Source organism: Rattus rattus, chromosome 6 (assembly GCF_011064425.1).
Source record: "Rattus rattus isolate New Zealand chromosome 6, Rrattus_CSIRO_v1, whole genome shotgun sequence".
Lineage (NCBI taxonomy): Eukaryota > Metazoa > Chordata > Mammalia > Rodentia > Muridae > Rattus > Rattus rattus.
In genome coordinates this window covers 20,137,781-20,154,133 of record NC_046159.1, presented here as the reverse complement: position 1 = coordinate 20,154,133, position 16,353 = coordinate 20,137,781, and the positions used below count along the sequence as shown (strand labels likewise).

General features: G+C 50.3%; 1 protein-coding gene and 1 long non-coding RNA gene across 2 annotated transcripts in view; one reads left to right on the top strand and one right to left on the bottom strand.

Annotated features, from left to right (window-relative positions):
* Prmt8 (protein arginine methyltransferase 8) overlaps nucleotides 1-15,969 on the bottom strand; it is an 81,182-nt gene extending 65,213 nt beyond the window's left edge. Inside the window, exon 1 of the mRNA XM_032905608.1 lies at nucleotides 15,356-15,969. Coding sequence (XP_032761499.1) covers nucleotides 15,356-15,631 — 276 coding nt within the window. The 5' untranslated portion in view covers nucleotides 15,632-15,969. The remainder of the gene's footprint in view (nucleotides 1-15,355) is intronic.
* LOC116903232 lies at nucleotides 14,182-15,482 on the top strand. Its single transcript, XR_004388263.1, has 2 exons — nucleotides 14,182-14,308; nucleotides 15,233-15,482. It is a non-coding gene; the product is annotated as an uncharacterized LOC116903232 (long non-coding RNA).
* Nucleotides 15,970-16,353: the final 384 nt, after the last annotated feature.

Sequence of the window (16,353 nt, the reverse complement as noted above, 5' to 3'; positions counted from 1 at the left end):
ACCACCACTATTAAGCATATTCCCAAAGCTGCTGACATTTGATGCTTTCTTTCTTTGGATTCTAGCTCCCTTTGTCAGAAAGCCTGAAAGGGACCAGTAGTGGGAAAATGCAGGAAGCTCAGAGCTTGATCTCCAAAGATGTCTGGGAACAATGAAATACATACAGGCGACCTGACAGACTGCACCAAAAAGAGATAGATGGCTGCTCTATTCGGGGTTGAGTCGGAGTCGCTGAAAACTGTGCTTGGAAGAACAGATTAATGCAGGGGGACTCCTAAAAAGACCTCCAAAAACCATGGGACTCTTGCTCTTGAGTAAGATGTTAAGGTCTAAAGAATCTAAGTTTTCTTCACTTGCCAAAATGTAAGGGGGCTTAACCAGGCAGGTCCAGTACAGAGGACACATGCCTAGCATCAGAACTCTGATGGCAGGCCAGCTGACAACCTCAGACACCATGACCCCTGGCTTCACAGCACTCTGGAGGACAAGCATAGTCACTGCGAAGGCCTAACAGAGAGTAAGCAAGTCATTGAGTGGGAATCTCTAGTTTTTGAATCCTGTGAACCTCGTTCTAGAATTATTTAATTCCCACCAGAGCTTAATGAGTTGTCAGACAGTGGGCTTCCATGACAGCACCCTTTCCAAATGTTCTAATGCGATCGTCCACGGTTAGGAAAGGGTCACTCCATAGGCAGAATGGATAGGAACCACCGTGACTACTTTTCACAGAGAAGCCACCATGCTCCCTGTATGATAGCCTCCAACAACAGGATCTAGACCACCAGAGCCTTTGACTTGGTTCTCTGCTTTGATTACAGTATACGCTACCACATCACTGGAGTGAATGAACCGGGGAGTGGAGGCAGTTTATTCTTGGGCTCAGGATGGGTCCCCATTGGCCAACCCAGATCATGTGGCCTACAGTGTAGCAGGGGGCAGGCTCAACAGAGCCTACGAGACAAGCCACCAGAGTGGCCTGCGGCAGATATCACAGTGCTCTGCAGCGCTGGCTGCCCACGCAGTTTGGGTTTCTTTACATGGGAGAGTAGCGAGTGTCTATTTTTAACTGTGCAGATAAAAAGAGTCAAAACCAACACTGAACCAAGAGCAGGTGTGCAAGAAAGAAGCTTGAACCAAAGTAGAAACAAAGTCTGATGGTGTCTGCTTGAAATTTCCCCTACAGGCTAACATGTTTGAACCCTTGATTCCCAACTGGCTGTGCTGTTTTGAGGGGTCATGGGACCTTTGGGAAATAGGCCCTATTTTGTGGAAGTGGGTTGCCGGTGTATTCCTTGAAGGTGATAGTTGACCCTTCCGTCCGGGCTGGTTCTCTCCGCTTCCTAATTCAGCCATGATGTGAGCATCTTGCCCACAAGCTCCCATGAGCACAGAACTAGTCTACCGTGCCTTTCTCACCATCGTAGGCATCACCCTCTGAAGCTATGAGCCAGAACAAACATTTCCTCCCTTAAGGTTTATAAGTCAGAATGACAAGGACAGTGACCAATGCAGGGTGTCACATCTGTTTCCCATGCAGAGGCACTGCAAGATGGTCGTTAGGAGTCAGTTTCAGGACGATGGATGTCCAATCTCAAAGTGGCCAGGGATGATAGATCAAGCAGAGGAAACATAATGGGAGATCCAAACTGTTAGCCCCTTGCCTCTAGCCATGTTTTTCCAGGCTCTCTCTGGTCTTCTCTACTGTCTTTGCTGTGGTCAAAGGGCAAAGGGGTTCTAGTCACCACAGACAAGGCCCTGGCTCCTAGTTCTTGCTGACTCTTGTGCCTTGACAGTTCCCCTGGACATTGGAAGACAGACCCGAGACTGTGGGGTATCAAGTACCTAAGGTGCCTGAATGGGACTCAGTTTATGACAAGATGGGTAAAAGCACTTCCCATGCAAGCACGAGGACCTGAGTTCAAATCCTAGCACCCCAACACCATGTAAAAAGTGAAGCATGACTGAGCGTGTCTGTAACTCTAACAATGGGAGGGGCTAGGAAGGGATTCTGAATGTCTGCTGCCTTAGCTAGTAAGCCTCAAGGGCAATGAGAGACCTCACTTCAAGGCAATGCAATAAGGCAGAAAAGGACAGTGGAAGACACACCATGACCTGTTTTGCTCTGGCCTCTGCATATTCACAAGCACATACCACACATGCCTATGAAGCAAATGCACATACATGCATGTATACACACACAACATGTACACATGCATGTGCACACATGTATGCAGACATGTATGTGGGAATGTACACACATGTGCATACACTCACGCAAAAGATTCTTAAACAGAGTCTTCAGGCCTTGTTGAAGAGAAAGGAAGGAGAAGAATCTAGGTTTCTAGGTTTGGTGACCTAATACTGAGCAAGATAAGACACACAGAGCACAATCAAGTATGAGTTAGAGGGAAGAAAGAAAGAGCAGACATACACACTTGAGGGATTTGGGGTTCCAATGAGACATCTGATGGAAAGGTGCTGTCGGTGTCAGATGTGTGGGGTGACCTTGGAGGAGAAAACTCAGATGTGGCTCTGAGATTGAGAAGCAGCTGCAGATGAACCAGAAAGAAAGCTGCAGAAGTCAGCTTTGCAGTACTATAACCAAACACCTGAGTGAGACAGGCTTCTCGTGGAAAGGGATTCACATAGCTTACGATTACAAGCTTCAGAGTTTGAGGTTGTCTGCCGCACTGGCTTGACCTCTGGTGAGGGAGGACCAGTGGGACGATATTATGGCCGAAGTACACAGAGATGTGAACCATTCCATCCTGACTCAGGAGACAGAACGAGGCGATAGTCCCCTGGCCTGCTGAGAGCACTTCACAGGAGACTCAAGTACCTCTCACTCTGCCCCACCTCTCTGTTTCTGTAACTGTCACATGGAGACGGGTTTCACAAAGGTAACATCTTTTAACTCTATCGTGTGATTTGATCATCTTTACTCCTCAGCCCCACCTCTCAAAGGCCCGTCTTCCGTTCCCACCATTCTGAGGATGAAGCTTCCAAATGCACGAACCTCTGCACACTAACCACACACAAACCCAGGAGAAGCCAGGAGCAAGGATGAGATCACCTGGAGAAAGCCTGGGGGCGAGAGAAGGCGACCCAGACCCCGGCCCTTAGGACTGCCTTACGACATACAATGTAGATTTGAGGCTGCGAAGCCTTTCTAACCCCAAATTCAGCTCTCTTTCCGTGAGGCCGTGCCTCAGCTGTTCTCACAGCTGCCTGTGACAGTTCACCTTGACTATTAACTTGACAGAATCTAGAACTACCTAAAACACCACTGGGAGGGTCTTCAGGGAGTTTCTAGATTGATTTAAATATGGGTGGCAGCGTCCCATGGGTTGGGGACCTGGCCTACATAAAAGGGAGAAAGCAGACAGAATACCAGCATCCAGGACTCTTTTTCCTGACTGTGGATATAATGGGACCAGCTGCCTCGAATTACTTTCTTCCCTGCCCCTTCCCTGCCCCTTCCCTGCCCCTTCCCCCAATGCTATGGTGGGCTGTACCCTCAAACTGTGAGCTAAAATAAACCCTTCCTTCCTTAAATTGCTTTTGTCCGGTATTTTTATCACAGCAGCAGGAAAGATAACTAATTCACCAGCCTACTCTCACCATGCCCCACACGGAACATACTCCCCCACGCCGAGACATCAGACACCGCCCCTATTCTCAGATGCCCCTGCCAGCGAATCACACGGCCCTCGTGCACCGTGTGAACTGGGTCTCGAGTCACGCAAGGCGAGTGTGTAAGGACGTGAGCGAGCTTGTCTGTGCACTGTACCTACCCCCTCAGACGCGGACACACCCCTCCACCACTCCCACATCCCGCCGGGGGTTCTCTCGTTTCCGTCAGCTCTCCCAGAACCTTAGAAGCAACTCTTCCCACTCTGAACTATAAATCTTCCGTTAACGGCAAAACAGAAGCTGGGCGAGTAAAGTTCCAACGGGAAGGAAAGAGAGAAAAGATTTGTCAGGCTTCGTTATATCCAAAATCATTATTAAATGTGATGCTTCTGGCTGCCCCATAAAATGGGCTTTGTAATCCCACGGGGACAAAAACGAGATAAAAACTCAAAACTGATGCCTAAACCCACCCTATTCCACACTGGGTCCCTCAGCAAAGGTATACAAAAAGGGATTATAGCAAAAGGAGATTGTTTCATATGTGTGGGACTTGGGTATAACACCACTAACTAGGCCTCAGATCGTCTAGTTTGCCCAGGTACATCTAGGCCAAAGAACGCATCTGTGTTAATATTGACCCAGGGTAGTCCTCAGTAGAGATCCTATCTGCACTTGTGATGGGCTGTAATCATTTTGTGGATTCTCTGATTAAGCCTCTTCAGAGAATTGCTGTCATAACTGCTTGTCAGGGAGAGATGGAGTCCTTGAATCGAACGCATCTGTGGGGATTCCGGTCTTTCATTTTCTGGGAGCCCCAGTCTTGAAAGGCTACCACTTTGCTTCATCTCGGGAAATTATCTCCCACAATGCAGTGGCAAATGGGGCCCTAATTGATGAATTTGCTAATTGCCACTCCCTTTGTACTGCCATTAGCCCAATTTGGTCCTACTTAACTAGAGTAGCCTGGGTCAGGCCAAGCACACAGTGTCTTCTCCTAAGGGATTTATGGTCAAGAGGGGAGGAGCCTTCACTCATTAATTAAGCATCCAACCTGTCCTGTGAGACTGGGCATCCATCCCTCTCCTGATAATCTTCTCCCCTCCCCTCATGCCTCAGTTCTCTCTGTTAAGAACAGGAAAGTGCTACATCCATACAGTGACTGACAGGCAGGGGTTGCTTCTTTATTTGTTTGTTTGTTTATTATAGGGGACAGGTTGGGGAAGGGTACGGAGACACTCCAGGCATTGTATGCTTCCTCGAGCTCGCCATGGTCTGGGAGACTGATCGCCATCTCCATTTTCCTCAGATTTTACAGGGAGGAGCTGAGATTTCACTTCTGTTGTAGCTGTTACCAGGTACCAGGGTGCTGGCCCTCCAGAGCTGAATGAATATGAGGTCCCAGCCCAGTAGGCCAGCCGGTGGGTCACAGAGAATCCCCATCTTCCCGGCCCAGTGCACCCCAGGGCAACAAGACTCTGGAGTCCTGTCTCCAGCTGCCTTTGGAACGCCTGAATCCGAGCCTTTCCTCAGCTGCTCAGCTTTTGCCTCTGCTTCCCTGACTGCATGATGTCACCGGCTAAGGCTCTTTATTTGTCTGCTCCCACTTTAAGAATCTACCAGATAAGCCCAGGTGATTAATGATGGCTCCAGTTCCTAAGCACAAACCTCGCACTAAACACTGTGTTTGTGTGATCACACCCACAGCACTCGGAACGGCCCCACGGGATGAAATGCTGTTATAGATCATAGGTGAGTGCTGGGCATGGATACATGGAGTAACCTGTGAGAGCAGGCAAGCAGTGGATGGATAAGGTCGTACCTCAAACAGAGAGGCCAAGAGAGGCATTCGACCTTCACTGGAGGCCAAGGAATCAGTAGGTCTCGCTTTAACTTTTAATAAGTAATAGAGGCTGCCCCTTTCAGTCCGGAGTAGCTGGACAACTCAGAGCGCTCACAGCGTTGCCACTAAAATAACTCTACTGGCAAATCCAAATCAAATCTCCCAGGGAGCTAACCCAATCCAGATCAAATGCCCCAGGGAGCGAACCCACCAGTTACAGGTTCTGCAGATTTGAATCTGTTGGGAGCTCTTTTCCAAGCCTACAAATTTATCTGGTGGGCAGGAGCTGGTGTGTGTGGGCTCGGGGAGAGACAAAATAGAGGTTAGAAGTGTGAATAGAGGAGAGGACAGAGTTGGGAGTGGCATTATTGGTAACGCTCTTATTGTCCAAGTGGGAGGACCTGAATTTGGATCCCCAGCACCCAAGTTAAAAGGGGGAGCTGGAGACAGGAGGATGCCTGGGCTTGCTGGCCAGTTGATCTTGCTGAATTGGCAAGCTCCAGGTTAGGGGAAGGGTTTTTGCTTTGTTTTTTTCAAAAATAGGATGGAGAAAGATAAAAAGATACATGATACGGTCCCAATGGTCTCTTGCATGAACACACACGCAACATACACTTGACACATACACATGCATACACCACACATGTGCCAAAAGCACAGGGAAGAGGGAGAGACAGAGAGAGACCCATGCCAAGAACAGAGCACATTCCAACTCAAACCTTATGTCTCAGCTTCCCGCCAACTGTATACTCTTGGTCAAGACAATTAACCACCGCGAGTTTCAATGTCCCCAACTTACAGAACGCAATCGGCAAGAGCTGCATTGCGTGTCTGCTGCTGCTGCTGCTGCTGCTAAGGAAAATGGAGTCCACACAGCATTAACTGCGCCCGACGGAAATGAAAATACAAACATTAAATAAGCATGATCGCTCCTGTGATAACTACTATGCCTCAAGGAAGGAAAAAAAACACAGTAAGAGACCCTGGATGAGGTGGGCAGCTAAGTGAAGGGAAAGAGATGGCTGGGAGGGGAGGGGGGGAGGGGTGACTAAATAAGCAGCTTCGGAGATTCAACCATCCAGGCTTTCATCAGCCGGGTCTTAGGCTTACGGTGCTGTGGGTTTTACATTGGTTGATCAAAAGATGTTTTGTATTTCTGGGCTTCAGTATTTATGAAAATGACTGTCCCGGATGATCTTGGGGTTTCTGTTGCTTGCCTGTTTGTTTTGTTATCGACATAAGCTAAAGTTACCTGGGAGAAGGAACCTTAACTGAGAGAAGGCCTCCATCATATTGCCAGTAGGCAAGTCTCTGGAGTATTTTCTTGATTAATGATTGACACGAGAGGCTCCGGCTCACCGTGGGTGATGCTACCCTTAGGCAGGTGGTCTTGGATTATGTAAGAAAGCAAGCTTAGTAGACTATGGGGAACAAGCCAATTGGCAGCATTCTTCTAAGGCCCCTGCTTCAGTTCCTGCGTCCAAGGGCCTATGTTGAGTTCCTGCCCTGACTTCCTTCAGTGATAGAGTGTGACTTGGTATTTCTATGAAGAAGTAAACCCTTTCTCCCCCAAGTTGCTTTCGATCATGGTAGTGTATCACGGCAATAGAAATCCTAATGGAGACAGTGACTTTATTTGGGATTGTAATCATGATAGAAATGATCAAGTTGGGATGGAGTCCCATTACAATGGGGAAGGATGGCTAATCCAATGTGGCATGTGGCCTCTAAGACTTACACACACACACACACACACACACACACACACACACACACAGAAAGAGAGAGACAGACAGACACAGAGAGAGAGAGAGACAGACAGACACACACACACACATACACACAGAGAGAGACAGGCAGACAGACACACACACACACACACACACAGAGACAGACAGACACACACACGCAGAGACAGACAGACACACACACACACACACACACACACACACACAAGCACTCCCTGTAAAGACGGAGGCAGAGATCGGAATGCTATGTCTACAAGCCAAAGAATGCCCAGCACACTTGGCAACCCCACAGAGCTAAGAGAAAGGGAAGGAACAGGAAAGGATGCTCGCCAAAGCTTCCAGACTGAACCAACACTACTGGCATCTGGATTGCAGACTCCTGGCTTCCAGAACTGTGAAAAAACAAATTTATCCTGTTTTAAGCCACCCAGTTTGTGGTACTCTGCTACACCACCAATGCGAATATGTGGTGAAACCAAAAGGATCTTTTAAAGACCAAACAAACAACAAAGCCGCCTCTGGTGTTCATGGCATCCCCACTAAGCAGCCGCTAGATTAGAGTCCGAGTGTAATGATGACGACCTTGAGGTTAACTTCTAAAGTGGTGTGCTTTAGTAGACAGGAGGGCTTTTCCCTGGTCCATCAACACAGTCTGCAGGATGACATGCATGTGAACATAGGGCAAGGGGAGATAGTTGTTTCCACCACACCTTAGGACATATCCTTGTTATCTTCGGGCTATTAGTGAGGATTGTGGAGGTGAATGTGGTAAGACAGTAGCGGACACCACGAGGATACCTAGAAAAGGGAAAGCAGGCCCGAGATCTCTCTCTAGATGTCTCCCAAGTCCACAGGTCCTATTTCTTCTAGTGATTTCTCCCTTCCTTTGTTTTCAGTTTTTAGTTCCTGTTTAGATTCTTTTTAGTTTCTGTTTAGATTTTTACCAGGTCTTGCCAGACTCATGGGTAGGCAAAATGTGGGTTTTGGTGACTGGATAAGTCAAAGTCTGGGGTCTCAGTCCCATCACAATCCCATTCATAGTCATATACACAATGGGAATGACGAGTGTCTCCCGGTGTCCTGTAGGATAGCATGTGTAATAGCATCTAAAGGTCAGGAAAGGATGACGGAGCTCTCTTCGTGCACAATTACCAAGGCCTTTGTGTGTGTATGTGGGGGTGGGATCAAGCTTTGGATGCTATTATGGGTCAAAACGTACCAGAAAGCATGCACAAAAAGTCAGAACCACAAGTCTGATGCTCTCTTTAAAGGGGGCGAAAGCATCATGCTCTAAGACTGAAGGAGGGTTTACCACCAGCCATGACATGGAAGAGTGTTCTCTCTTTGTCTAGATTGAGTTTCTTTCCACTTTAAGATTGTGACAATATAAAAAGGGGCATACCAAACTTTTTGTATTCATCAAATAACACAACAAAGGACGTGGATCTTTACTTATGGGCAGCCCATTACAAATCTGGGGAAGCCATGGTGCTTGAGAAATGTCTAATGACAAGTGAAATGTGAGAAGACATTTAATGTGTGAAAGAGACAACCTGCTGAGTGATATGGGAGGTAGAGTCTTCTCACACGCTCCCATCTACGTGGCCCCTGTGAGAAGGCGATCACTGAGTAGCAGAAAAAGAGAGGGTATGGGATTTGAACACAAACTAGAAAAGAAGTTAATAGGCTTAGCATGGTACTGTATGACTTTAATCCCAGCACTTGGGAGGCAAAGGCAGGTGGACCTCTGTGAGTTCAAGTCCAGCCTGGGCTACCTAGTGAGTTTCAGGCTAGCCAGAAGTACAAAAATAAGACCCTATCTGGGAAGAAAGAAAAAATAAGAGGCAGTAGCTAAACCCTTGGCTAGAGACCTAACCACCAAGTTTTACAAAGGTAACTGCCATTAGAATATAAGACTAAGATTCCAAGAAGAACTCCTCAGCCAACGAGGCAACTAGCAAATTTGGGAAACCATTTTCTCTGAAACCTTTTGTCAAGAAACCTGTGAGTGTACCTTAGGCATCTTGGGTAAGAGCATTCAGAGTCAAGATCAATAGCAAAGCAACTTTTGGGGAGTCCCTGTCCATCCATTGACTGCTTCAGTTTGCACGGATGAAACCCCCGTGTGCCTTACACACAATAGCCTCTTGCAGTTACCTTGACAGCCCACATATTGTCAGGCTGCCCACTTCTTCCCTGCTGGCACAGTACAGTCCAAGGTGTAAGTAGTGTTTTTACAGATTTTTGCATGTTCCCCACTGGTATGTGAGAATCACTTCACGTTGCAGTTAGCAAAGAGGAGGAAATGAAGCTCACTCCAGAACTGGAGACAGGAGTGTTGTGTTTCACTCTCTTTGACAGCCAAAAGCCAGTTTAGGACTCTCTACAAAGCCAGATTTGCTAGAGGGGGAGGGGAGGACATGTGGGTAGCTTCTTAATTCTCCCGAGTTCACTTCGGGCTTGAAATCGGTGTTTACTGAAGAAAGGAAATAGATGTGGGTTATGGAAAGGGGGTCATTTCAACAAGAGATGCAAGGAAGAGAGAGTCCACCAAGACTGATCATCCCAGTGTTGGCCTGGAACAAGCCAATATCTTAACCCCCATGCAAACCCGAATATGTTTAATCATCCCAATAATCTTCTGATGTGACAGATTCGACACAGCAACACATCCAGGGATCCTAGAACTGGATTGAAAAGCCAGCAGCTGGACTCCAGGGTCTGAGCAGGTAGTTGGTGCTTACATTCTTCAGAAACATAGAGGCAGACCACCATCAGAGAAACAGCTACCACTGCCTCCTCTTTCCCCACCTCTCAGTTTTTGTACATTGATATAATGGGGGCCATACACTTCAGCCTAAACTGAAGCTGAAGCTGATAGTTATTAGCCTAACCTTCCAAGTATATGCACCCCTCTGGAAACAGCTCAGTTATACGTGTGACTCCAGCAGCGCTCATGGGTACCCAGACCATGTCATCCCTGGGTCTTCCTCAGCTTGCGATGATTCTCTTTCTGAGTCAGCAAGTCAGCAGAACCTCCAAGAAGCAGTCTTTGAAATGAGTATTGCTAAAGCCATTTCTTTCTATCCCTGGTGTTCTCCTTTAGGGTGATGGATCCCCAAACAAGGAGTCGCCAACCGTTGATAATGCACCAGGTTTTCGCTGAGAATCAGTAAGGCAAGAAGAACAGAGAAGGGCCCATTAACCTACTGGCTCATAAGAGGACCTTGTGATAAACACATTTATCTTCTCTTAGATGAATACCCGTGGCAAGAGGCAGTGATTACTGAGTGTTGAACGGGTCCATGAATAACCAGGATGCTTTTGGGTTTGAGCAGTCTTTGCTCTCATAGCTGGATTTGTTCACTGGTCCCCACTATTTCCCGGCTATACTGTAGATGATATATGGGCTAAAGCTCTTCCCGCTATTATATTGGTAGGAGTAAATATAACATTTCCCTCTCAATACTCTCTAGATCTTTCAGGGAATGCCCTGGTGGTAGTCTGACTATCCGGATGCCTATGCCACATAGGATACAGTTTCCTCTGTATGATCACTTATCTAACTTACGACATCTGGATCCCCAGAATCTTTGTCCACTGTTTTAAAGGACTGTACTAGCTCAAGCACGTCATAAGGGTGGAGAGGGGTGCAGGCAACCAAGGTGGCCCAGAGAAGCGTAAGTTTGTCAACTCGCTCTTGGGCTACAATGTGTCTTCCAGTTTCTGACACACTCCTTGGTCAGTGGAGTTTTGGCCACTTTGTATTCCTCTGTAGTTCCCTCAGAAGTCAAGGAAGCATGGAAGCTCCTCCGGACAATTGGTCTTAGACAATAGTCTTGTGTACCCTGTAAAGTTTTCGAGCACGATTGTATCCTGGCAACTACAACTGTATCGAGCCTAGAAATTGCCATTATATTCTGTGACAAAAAGTCTGATTGTTCCCAGTAAAATTGTCACATCCTCAGTCCTGCTATGGACCCTCCAGCCTACCTGCTTTAATCCCTTACAGTCAGATCAGGTGACCCTGGCCAGGTAGGTAAACACGGGTGCTTACAATTTCTAGAAAGTCAGAAGGCTTTTAAATGTCTTATAATCGCACAAATCAATTCAACCTACATATTATTTACTGTGTAGCAGACACCAGGCTAAAAATAAGACAAGTTTTTAAAAAGAGGAAATGAAGTTGCCTATTCAATTGGAGAAATAAACATATATAAAAGACAATTATCTTGTGATAGGAAAAAGTCAGAGACAGGCAGTACAAATACCTAAGAAGAAATCATGGATTGCTCTCCCTAGGGAGAGCGGTTAAATGAGAGATCTGGGAAGGCTGCCCAGAGGAAGCAACATTTGATTTGAATCTTGCAGGTTGAGGAAGACTTTTTCCCCCAGAGAGGAGAATGGGAAGAGACATCATGGATGGGCGGAAGATCACAAAAAAATTCGGCATAGATTCAGCTGCCTCGGAGTCTCCCATAGGACAGGTATTAAAGGGGCTTGTTCACTATGCTAAGAACCTGAGTATCCTGTAGGAAATGGGGTGGCTCCTAAGTTTTCAGAGAGCTGACCTACCACAAGCAGATGTGTCCTTTCAAAAGCCAGCCATGCAAGGATGGTAAGACTAGACCGGACATGGCCAGCTGCTGGGAGCTAGGGTCTTAGCATGGAGGGAAAGAAAGGCCTTGGGTACCGAGGGTAGGCTGCAGAGTGGGAGTGGAGGCTTTACAGATGTCACAGGAAGCCCCGGCACCACACTGAAGGTGTAGCTCCATTGGTAGTGTTTGCCTAACGTTCACAAAGTTTGATCCCCAGTACCATGTAAGTCCCAATACAGTGGTGACTCCTACCCATAATCCTAGCTCTCAGAAGACAGAGGCAGAAGGATAAGAAGTCCAAGATCTTCCTCGAGAGCCCAAGGCTTGCCTGCGGTACAGGAGACCCTGTCTCAAAAGAAAAAAGTGACCCTAGGAGATTCAGAAGTGGAAGAGAAAGCAGGAAGTGAGGTCAGGGACTGCCCTGGTGTTTCCCTACGCCTCACACAGAGTCTATGCCACAAGCAGAATCAGCTCAGACGGACGGACAAGTTTAAGAAACCAAAATCAAAGGGGTTGAAGGTGCACTCAAGACCAGCTTTAGCCGCATAGCCTTATGCTGGAGGCTCCATGCCCTAGCTTCTCACCTTCTTCCAGATCTGGAGATTGTGGTCACAGTACGTAAGTGTCACATCCTCAATCTCAATACTACATGTCACCCCCTACCACCACCACTACTTCCTTCCCCCTGCCTAATGACTGCCATCCTCTCTGCCTCCTTCCCCACTGCCTCTCCCTTCCAAAGTAACTGTCTCCTCCCACTCCCATCCACTCCCATTCACACATGGCATCTTGCTAGAAATAGCAAGAGTGGGGCAAAGAGCAATGAATTGAAAGCAAGGGCAATCCGTATTCCAAGCCCCACTTAACCCACCAACCGGCTGTAGTCGCTGCCTCACCTCAGGCTTCTCTGTGGTCTCAAATACTAACCTTCCTTCGCTTCTCTCACAGCCTTAGCATGAGTGCAGAACACAAGGAGTGTGCTAACACACCTGCAAGAAGCAGGGAAAGATGCAACCAGGCCTCCAGCCCTTGTGTTCACCGGTTTGTGAGTTCTCTGAAGGCAAAAACCAGGCACTGGGGTCTTAGGAACCTACTTTTCCCTGGTACAGAGTGTGTACCTGCTGGAGACCGGACAGGAATCATTGTCATCCCCCGCTACACTCCACACATCCACAAGTGTGCTCTCACCACCCCAAGATGTGCAGGCAATGCACCCCCTCAATAGCCCACTTTGGAAGCACTGCTTTGCTCTTAGCTTATTCCAAAAACAGCCCGTTCCTGGAGGAAAACCAAGCAGTAGTCACGAGGCCTGTATGCCTCACTGGGCACGTTTGACCAAGTCTGTGTACCATCCTTTCTCCAAGGAAGTTGCTGAAAGCTGAGTCTCCTCTGTCCCACTTTGATTCATTGTCATCCAGGAGGACAGCTGGGTCTCTCTCTCTCTCTCTCTCTCTCTCTCTCTCTCTCTCTCTCTCTCTCTCTCTCTCTCTGCGACGTCGTCGTCGTCCCCCCCCCCCGCCCCTGCCACCGCCGCCTCTACCGCTGTTTTCATTGATGCCTTGAGCAGAGCTGGCATGTGCGACTGCTGAGAAGGGGGAGCGCAGAGCAGCGGGGGAAGCAAGTAAAAATAGCCTGTCGCGCGTCGCTCTGCCTGCTCCGGACGCCTTTAACCCTCACCGAGGTGGAGGGAGCCGCAGCCGCCACTGCACACTGCGGAACGTGGCCCGGGTCCGCACTAGACCCCCACGCGCCAGCCCAGGTGGTGGTGGACTAGGACCCAGGAAAACTTTTTATTTTTATATTTTTTTAAAGACAAGTAAAGATGAGGTGGGATAGGGAGAGCTATAGTTACGGGGCTGCAGGGACTGCTACGAGCTGGCTGGCCCAACACTTCACCAGTGAGCGGCCTTGAGACTCCAAGCTATTTTTAGAAACCTGTTCGGCGGGTGGGCGATCAGAGGGCGGAGGGGGAGGGGAATGCTGAGCGTCTGGTGCTATACTCGGTTTCAAAGACTCTGCTCTCAGGTTCGGGTGGGAAACGACATGCAGGATGGCTTTGCCCTAACTCAAGGAGAAGACATTAGCTGCTGTATGCCCGGCGCCTTCAAACCCCAGATCGTGTTTGTTTCAAAATCGACAGTTGCCAGAAGCATGCTGCCTCTAGTGCCCAGGGAATGGGGATTCTTTAGCTTTGCTGCCTATACGGTGGGGTGGGGGATGAGTTGTGACCTCTAGGAAAGAAAGCCAGGAAGGGTCTTCACGTTGTTTTTGCATTCCCCAAAGGCCTGGACAGTCTCCGCGCCACACCCCCATCCCCGCCCCACGCTGCATATGGGTTACCGTATGTGAAATGTACGGCAGCCCCACCAGACACTGGACTATTAATAGAGCCCCGGAGTTTGCTCTGTGTCTTTTTCCTGCCACCGAATAAGGGATGATCACACACACCCCACTCCGCCCCCACCTCGGCGCACAGTTCCTCTGTGAAGGTAAGGGGGCTGCCCACGCCGATCCCTTCATGACTACAGGTGCCCAAAGCCAAGGAACAATCCCATTGTGATGACAGCGGGGTCAGAGCGAGGCGAAAGAACACACTTGCTCGGGACGCAAAGACCCGCTGGGCTCTCTGCAGCTCAGGGCCAACTCCGGAGAAGAGAAAGGGCAGATATGGGGCGGCCGTAAGGGCTGCGGAAGACGGAGGGCAAGAGTATCATTTGGGGAGCTAGAGCGGCCTCCTTAAAAGCTGCTGCGGGACAAGTGACCGCAGACCCGTTTCGCGCAGCAGCCCGGGGCATGCAACCCCCTCCGCCTGTGTAGGCTCGGCTGCGGCAGGCGCGGGCGCTGTCCCTGGTGCTGAATGGGGCCGTGGTCCGTGCGCCCTCCCAGGGTTCCGCTCTCCCGTGGCGCCTTCAGCACCCTTGGACTGCAGACCTCGGGTCCGGCCCCGCTATGGCCAGGGGACTGCGGGGGAGGTCAGGTGCAGGTGCTTAGTACTGCCACCAGGTTGGCCCCCTGAGGCCGGGAGCTCTCCACGGTGTTGCAGGGACCCGTAGCTTGGGGACCGCCTCGAGCTTGAAGGGTAAAGTCCAGGCAGCGGTGGGAGACAGTCGATGCACTGCAGGGAGCAGACCTGGCCCTAATATAACCCGCCCCAGCTCTGCGTAAAGCCGGGATCCGGGATCACTATCGGAATCCAGTGCACAGGGGCAGAGGAGCGGGACTGCCCAAGGTTTGGGACTTAGGGGAACAGAAAGGGAGCAGCGGGTGGCAGGAGAGGGTGATGGGGCTGAAAGCGACTCAGATTTTCAAGAGGGAAAGGAGCTGAGACGTGCACCGTCGCCCCCCACACACACTCCTACACTTCTCTCTCTCTCTCTCTCTCTCTCTCTCTCTCTCTCTCTCTCTCTCGGCAGGGACAAGCGGGATGGGGAAAGTTTGGCACCACGGAGGTGGTGGTGGCAGCAACCAGCGGCGGCTCACAGGGGTCCCGATAGGAGGCAGGGTCGCCGAAAACCCCGGCCCGGTCGCCTCCTTACCTCCGTGCTTTCGACTGCGTTCTCCGCCATTTTCCTCCGGAGGAGCAGGCAGCGGGAGGAGTGTTTCATGCCCATAAGAGCCAACAAGGGTTTGGGGATTCGAGATAGTAAAGAACGAGAGAAGGCTGATGTGGCTTTAAAAGAGAGCCTAAGAATGCAAGAGGAGGGGGGGCAAAAATCCCAGCCAGCCCTCTGCCTGGGCGTCCTCCGCGACAATCGAGGCTCTGTGGAGTCCCTCCTGCAGTCGCCACTTTGTTCACGTTCCTCGCTCTTCATCTGCCTCGCATCCCTTCGCACACTTGCAAGTTCTGGTCGCGCTCACGACCCCCTCCGCGCCCCTCTCCCCTGCGCGGCGGGCTGGGCGGGAGGGAGGGAGGCGGCCCCGCGGGCTCGCCGGCGGCGGAGGCAGCGGCTCCGAAGTCCGGCAGGCGGGTGGCGGACGCCAACTCTCCCAACTTCTGCCGATCTCTGGGCGAAGCAACACGCGTCCTGCTCGACGCTCCCGGGGGCTGAGCCGGTGAGTGGGGGCGGGGTGGGAGGTGCGCGGGAGCGAGCGGCGGCGGGGCGCTGACAGCCGGGACCCCCAGCCCGCCCCCGTGCCCGGGACCGCGGGGTCTGGGGGCCGCCTGCGCTCCCGCTGCGCTCCTGGCGCGCGCACCTGGCACAGGGGCTAGGGCTGCGCGCACGCTGCAGGGCCGCGCGCCAGGCTCCGGGAAGCAGGCGTCCGCGAAGCTGCTGGAGATTCTCAGCCCAGTACAAGTCCTTCTAACGATGGCAAGCACCGGACAAGACTCAGCCACGGTTACCTAGTGTCTACTCCCCCCGCCCCACCCCCCCGTCGATTCCTGGATCCTTCCTGAGCGGATTACTGTTTGGGGCGTGAAAAGGGTGGGTGTCTGAATGGGGGGGGCAGTCCTTAACTCCTTCAACTCTAGGCCCTCTCTATCTAGCTTTTCTTCACCCTCAGGACCCAAGACCAGAAGGCCTTCAAACCCCTC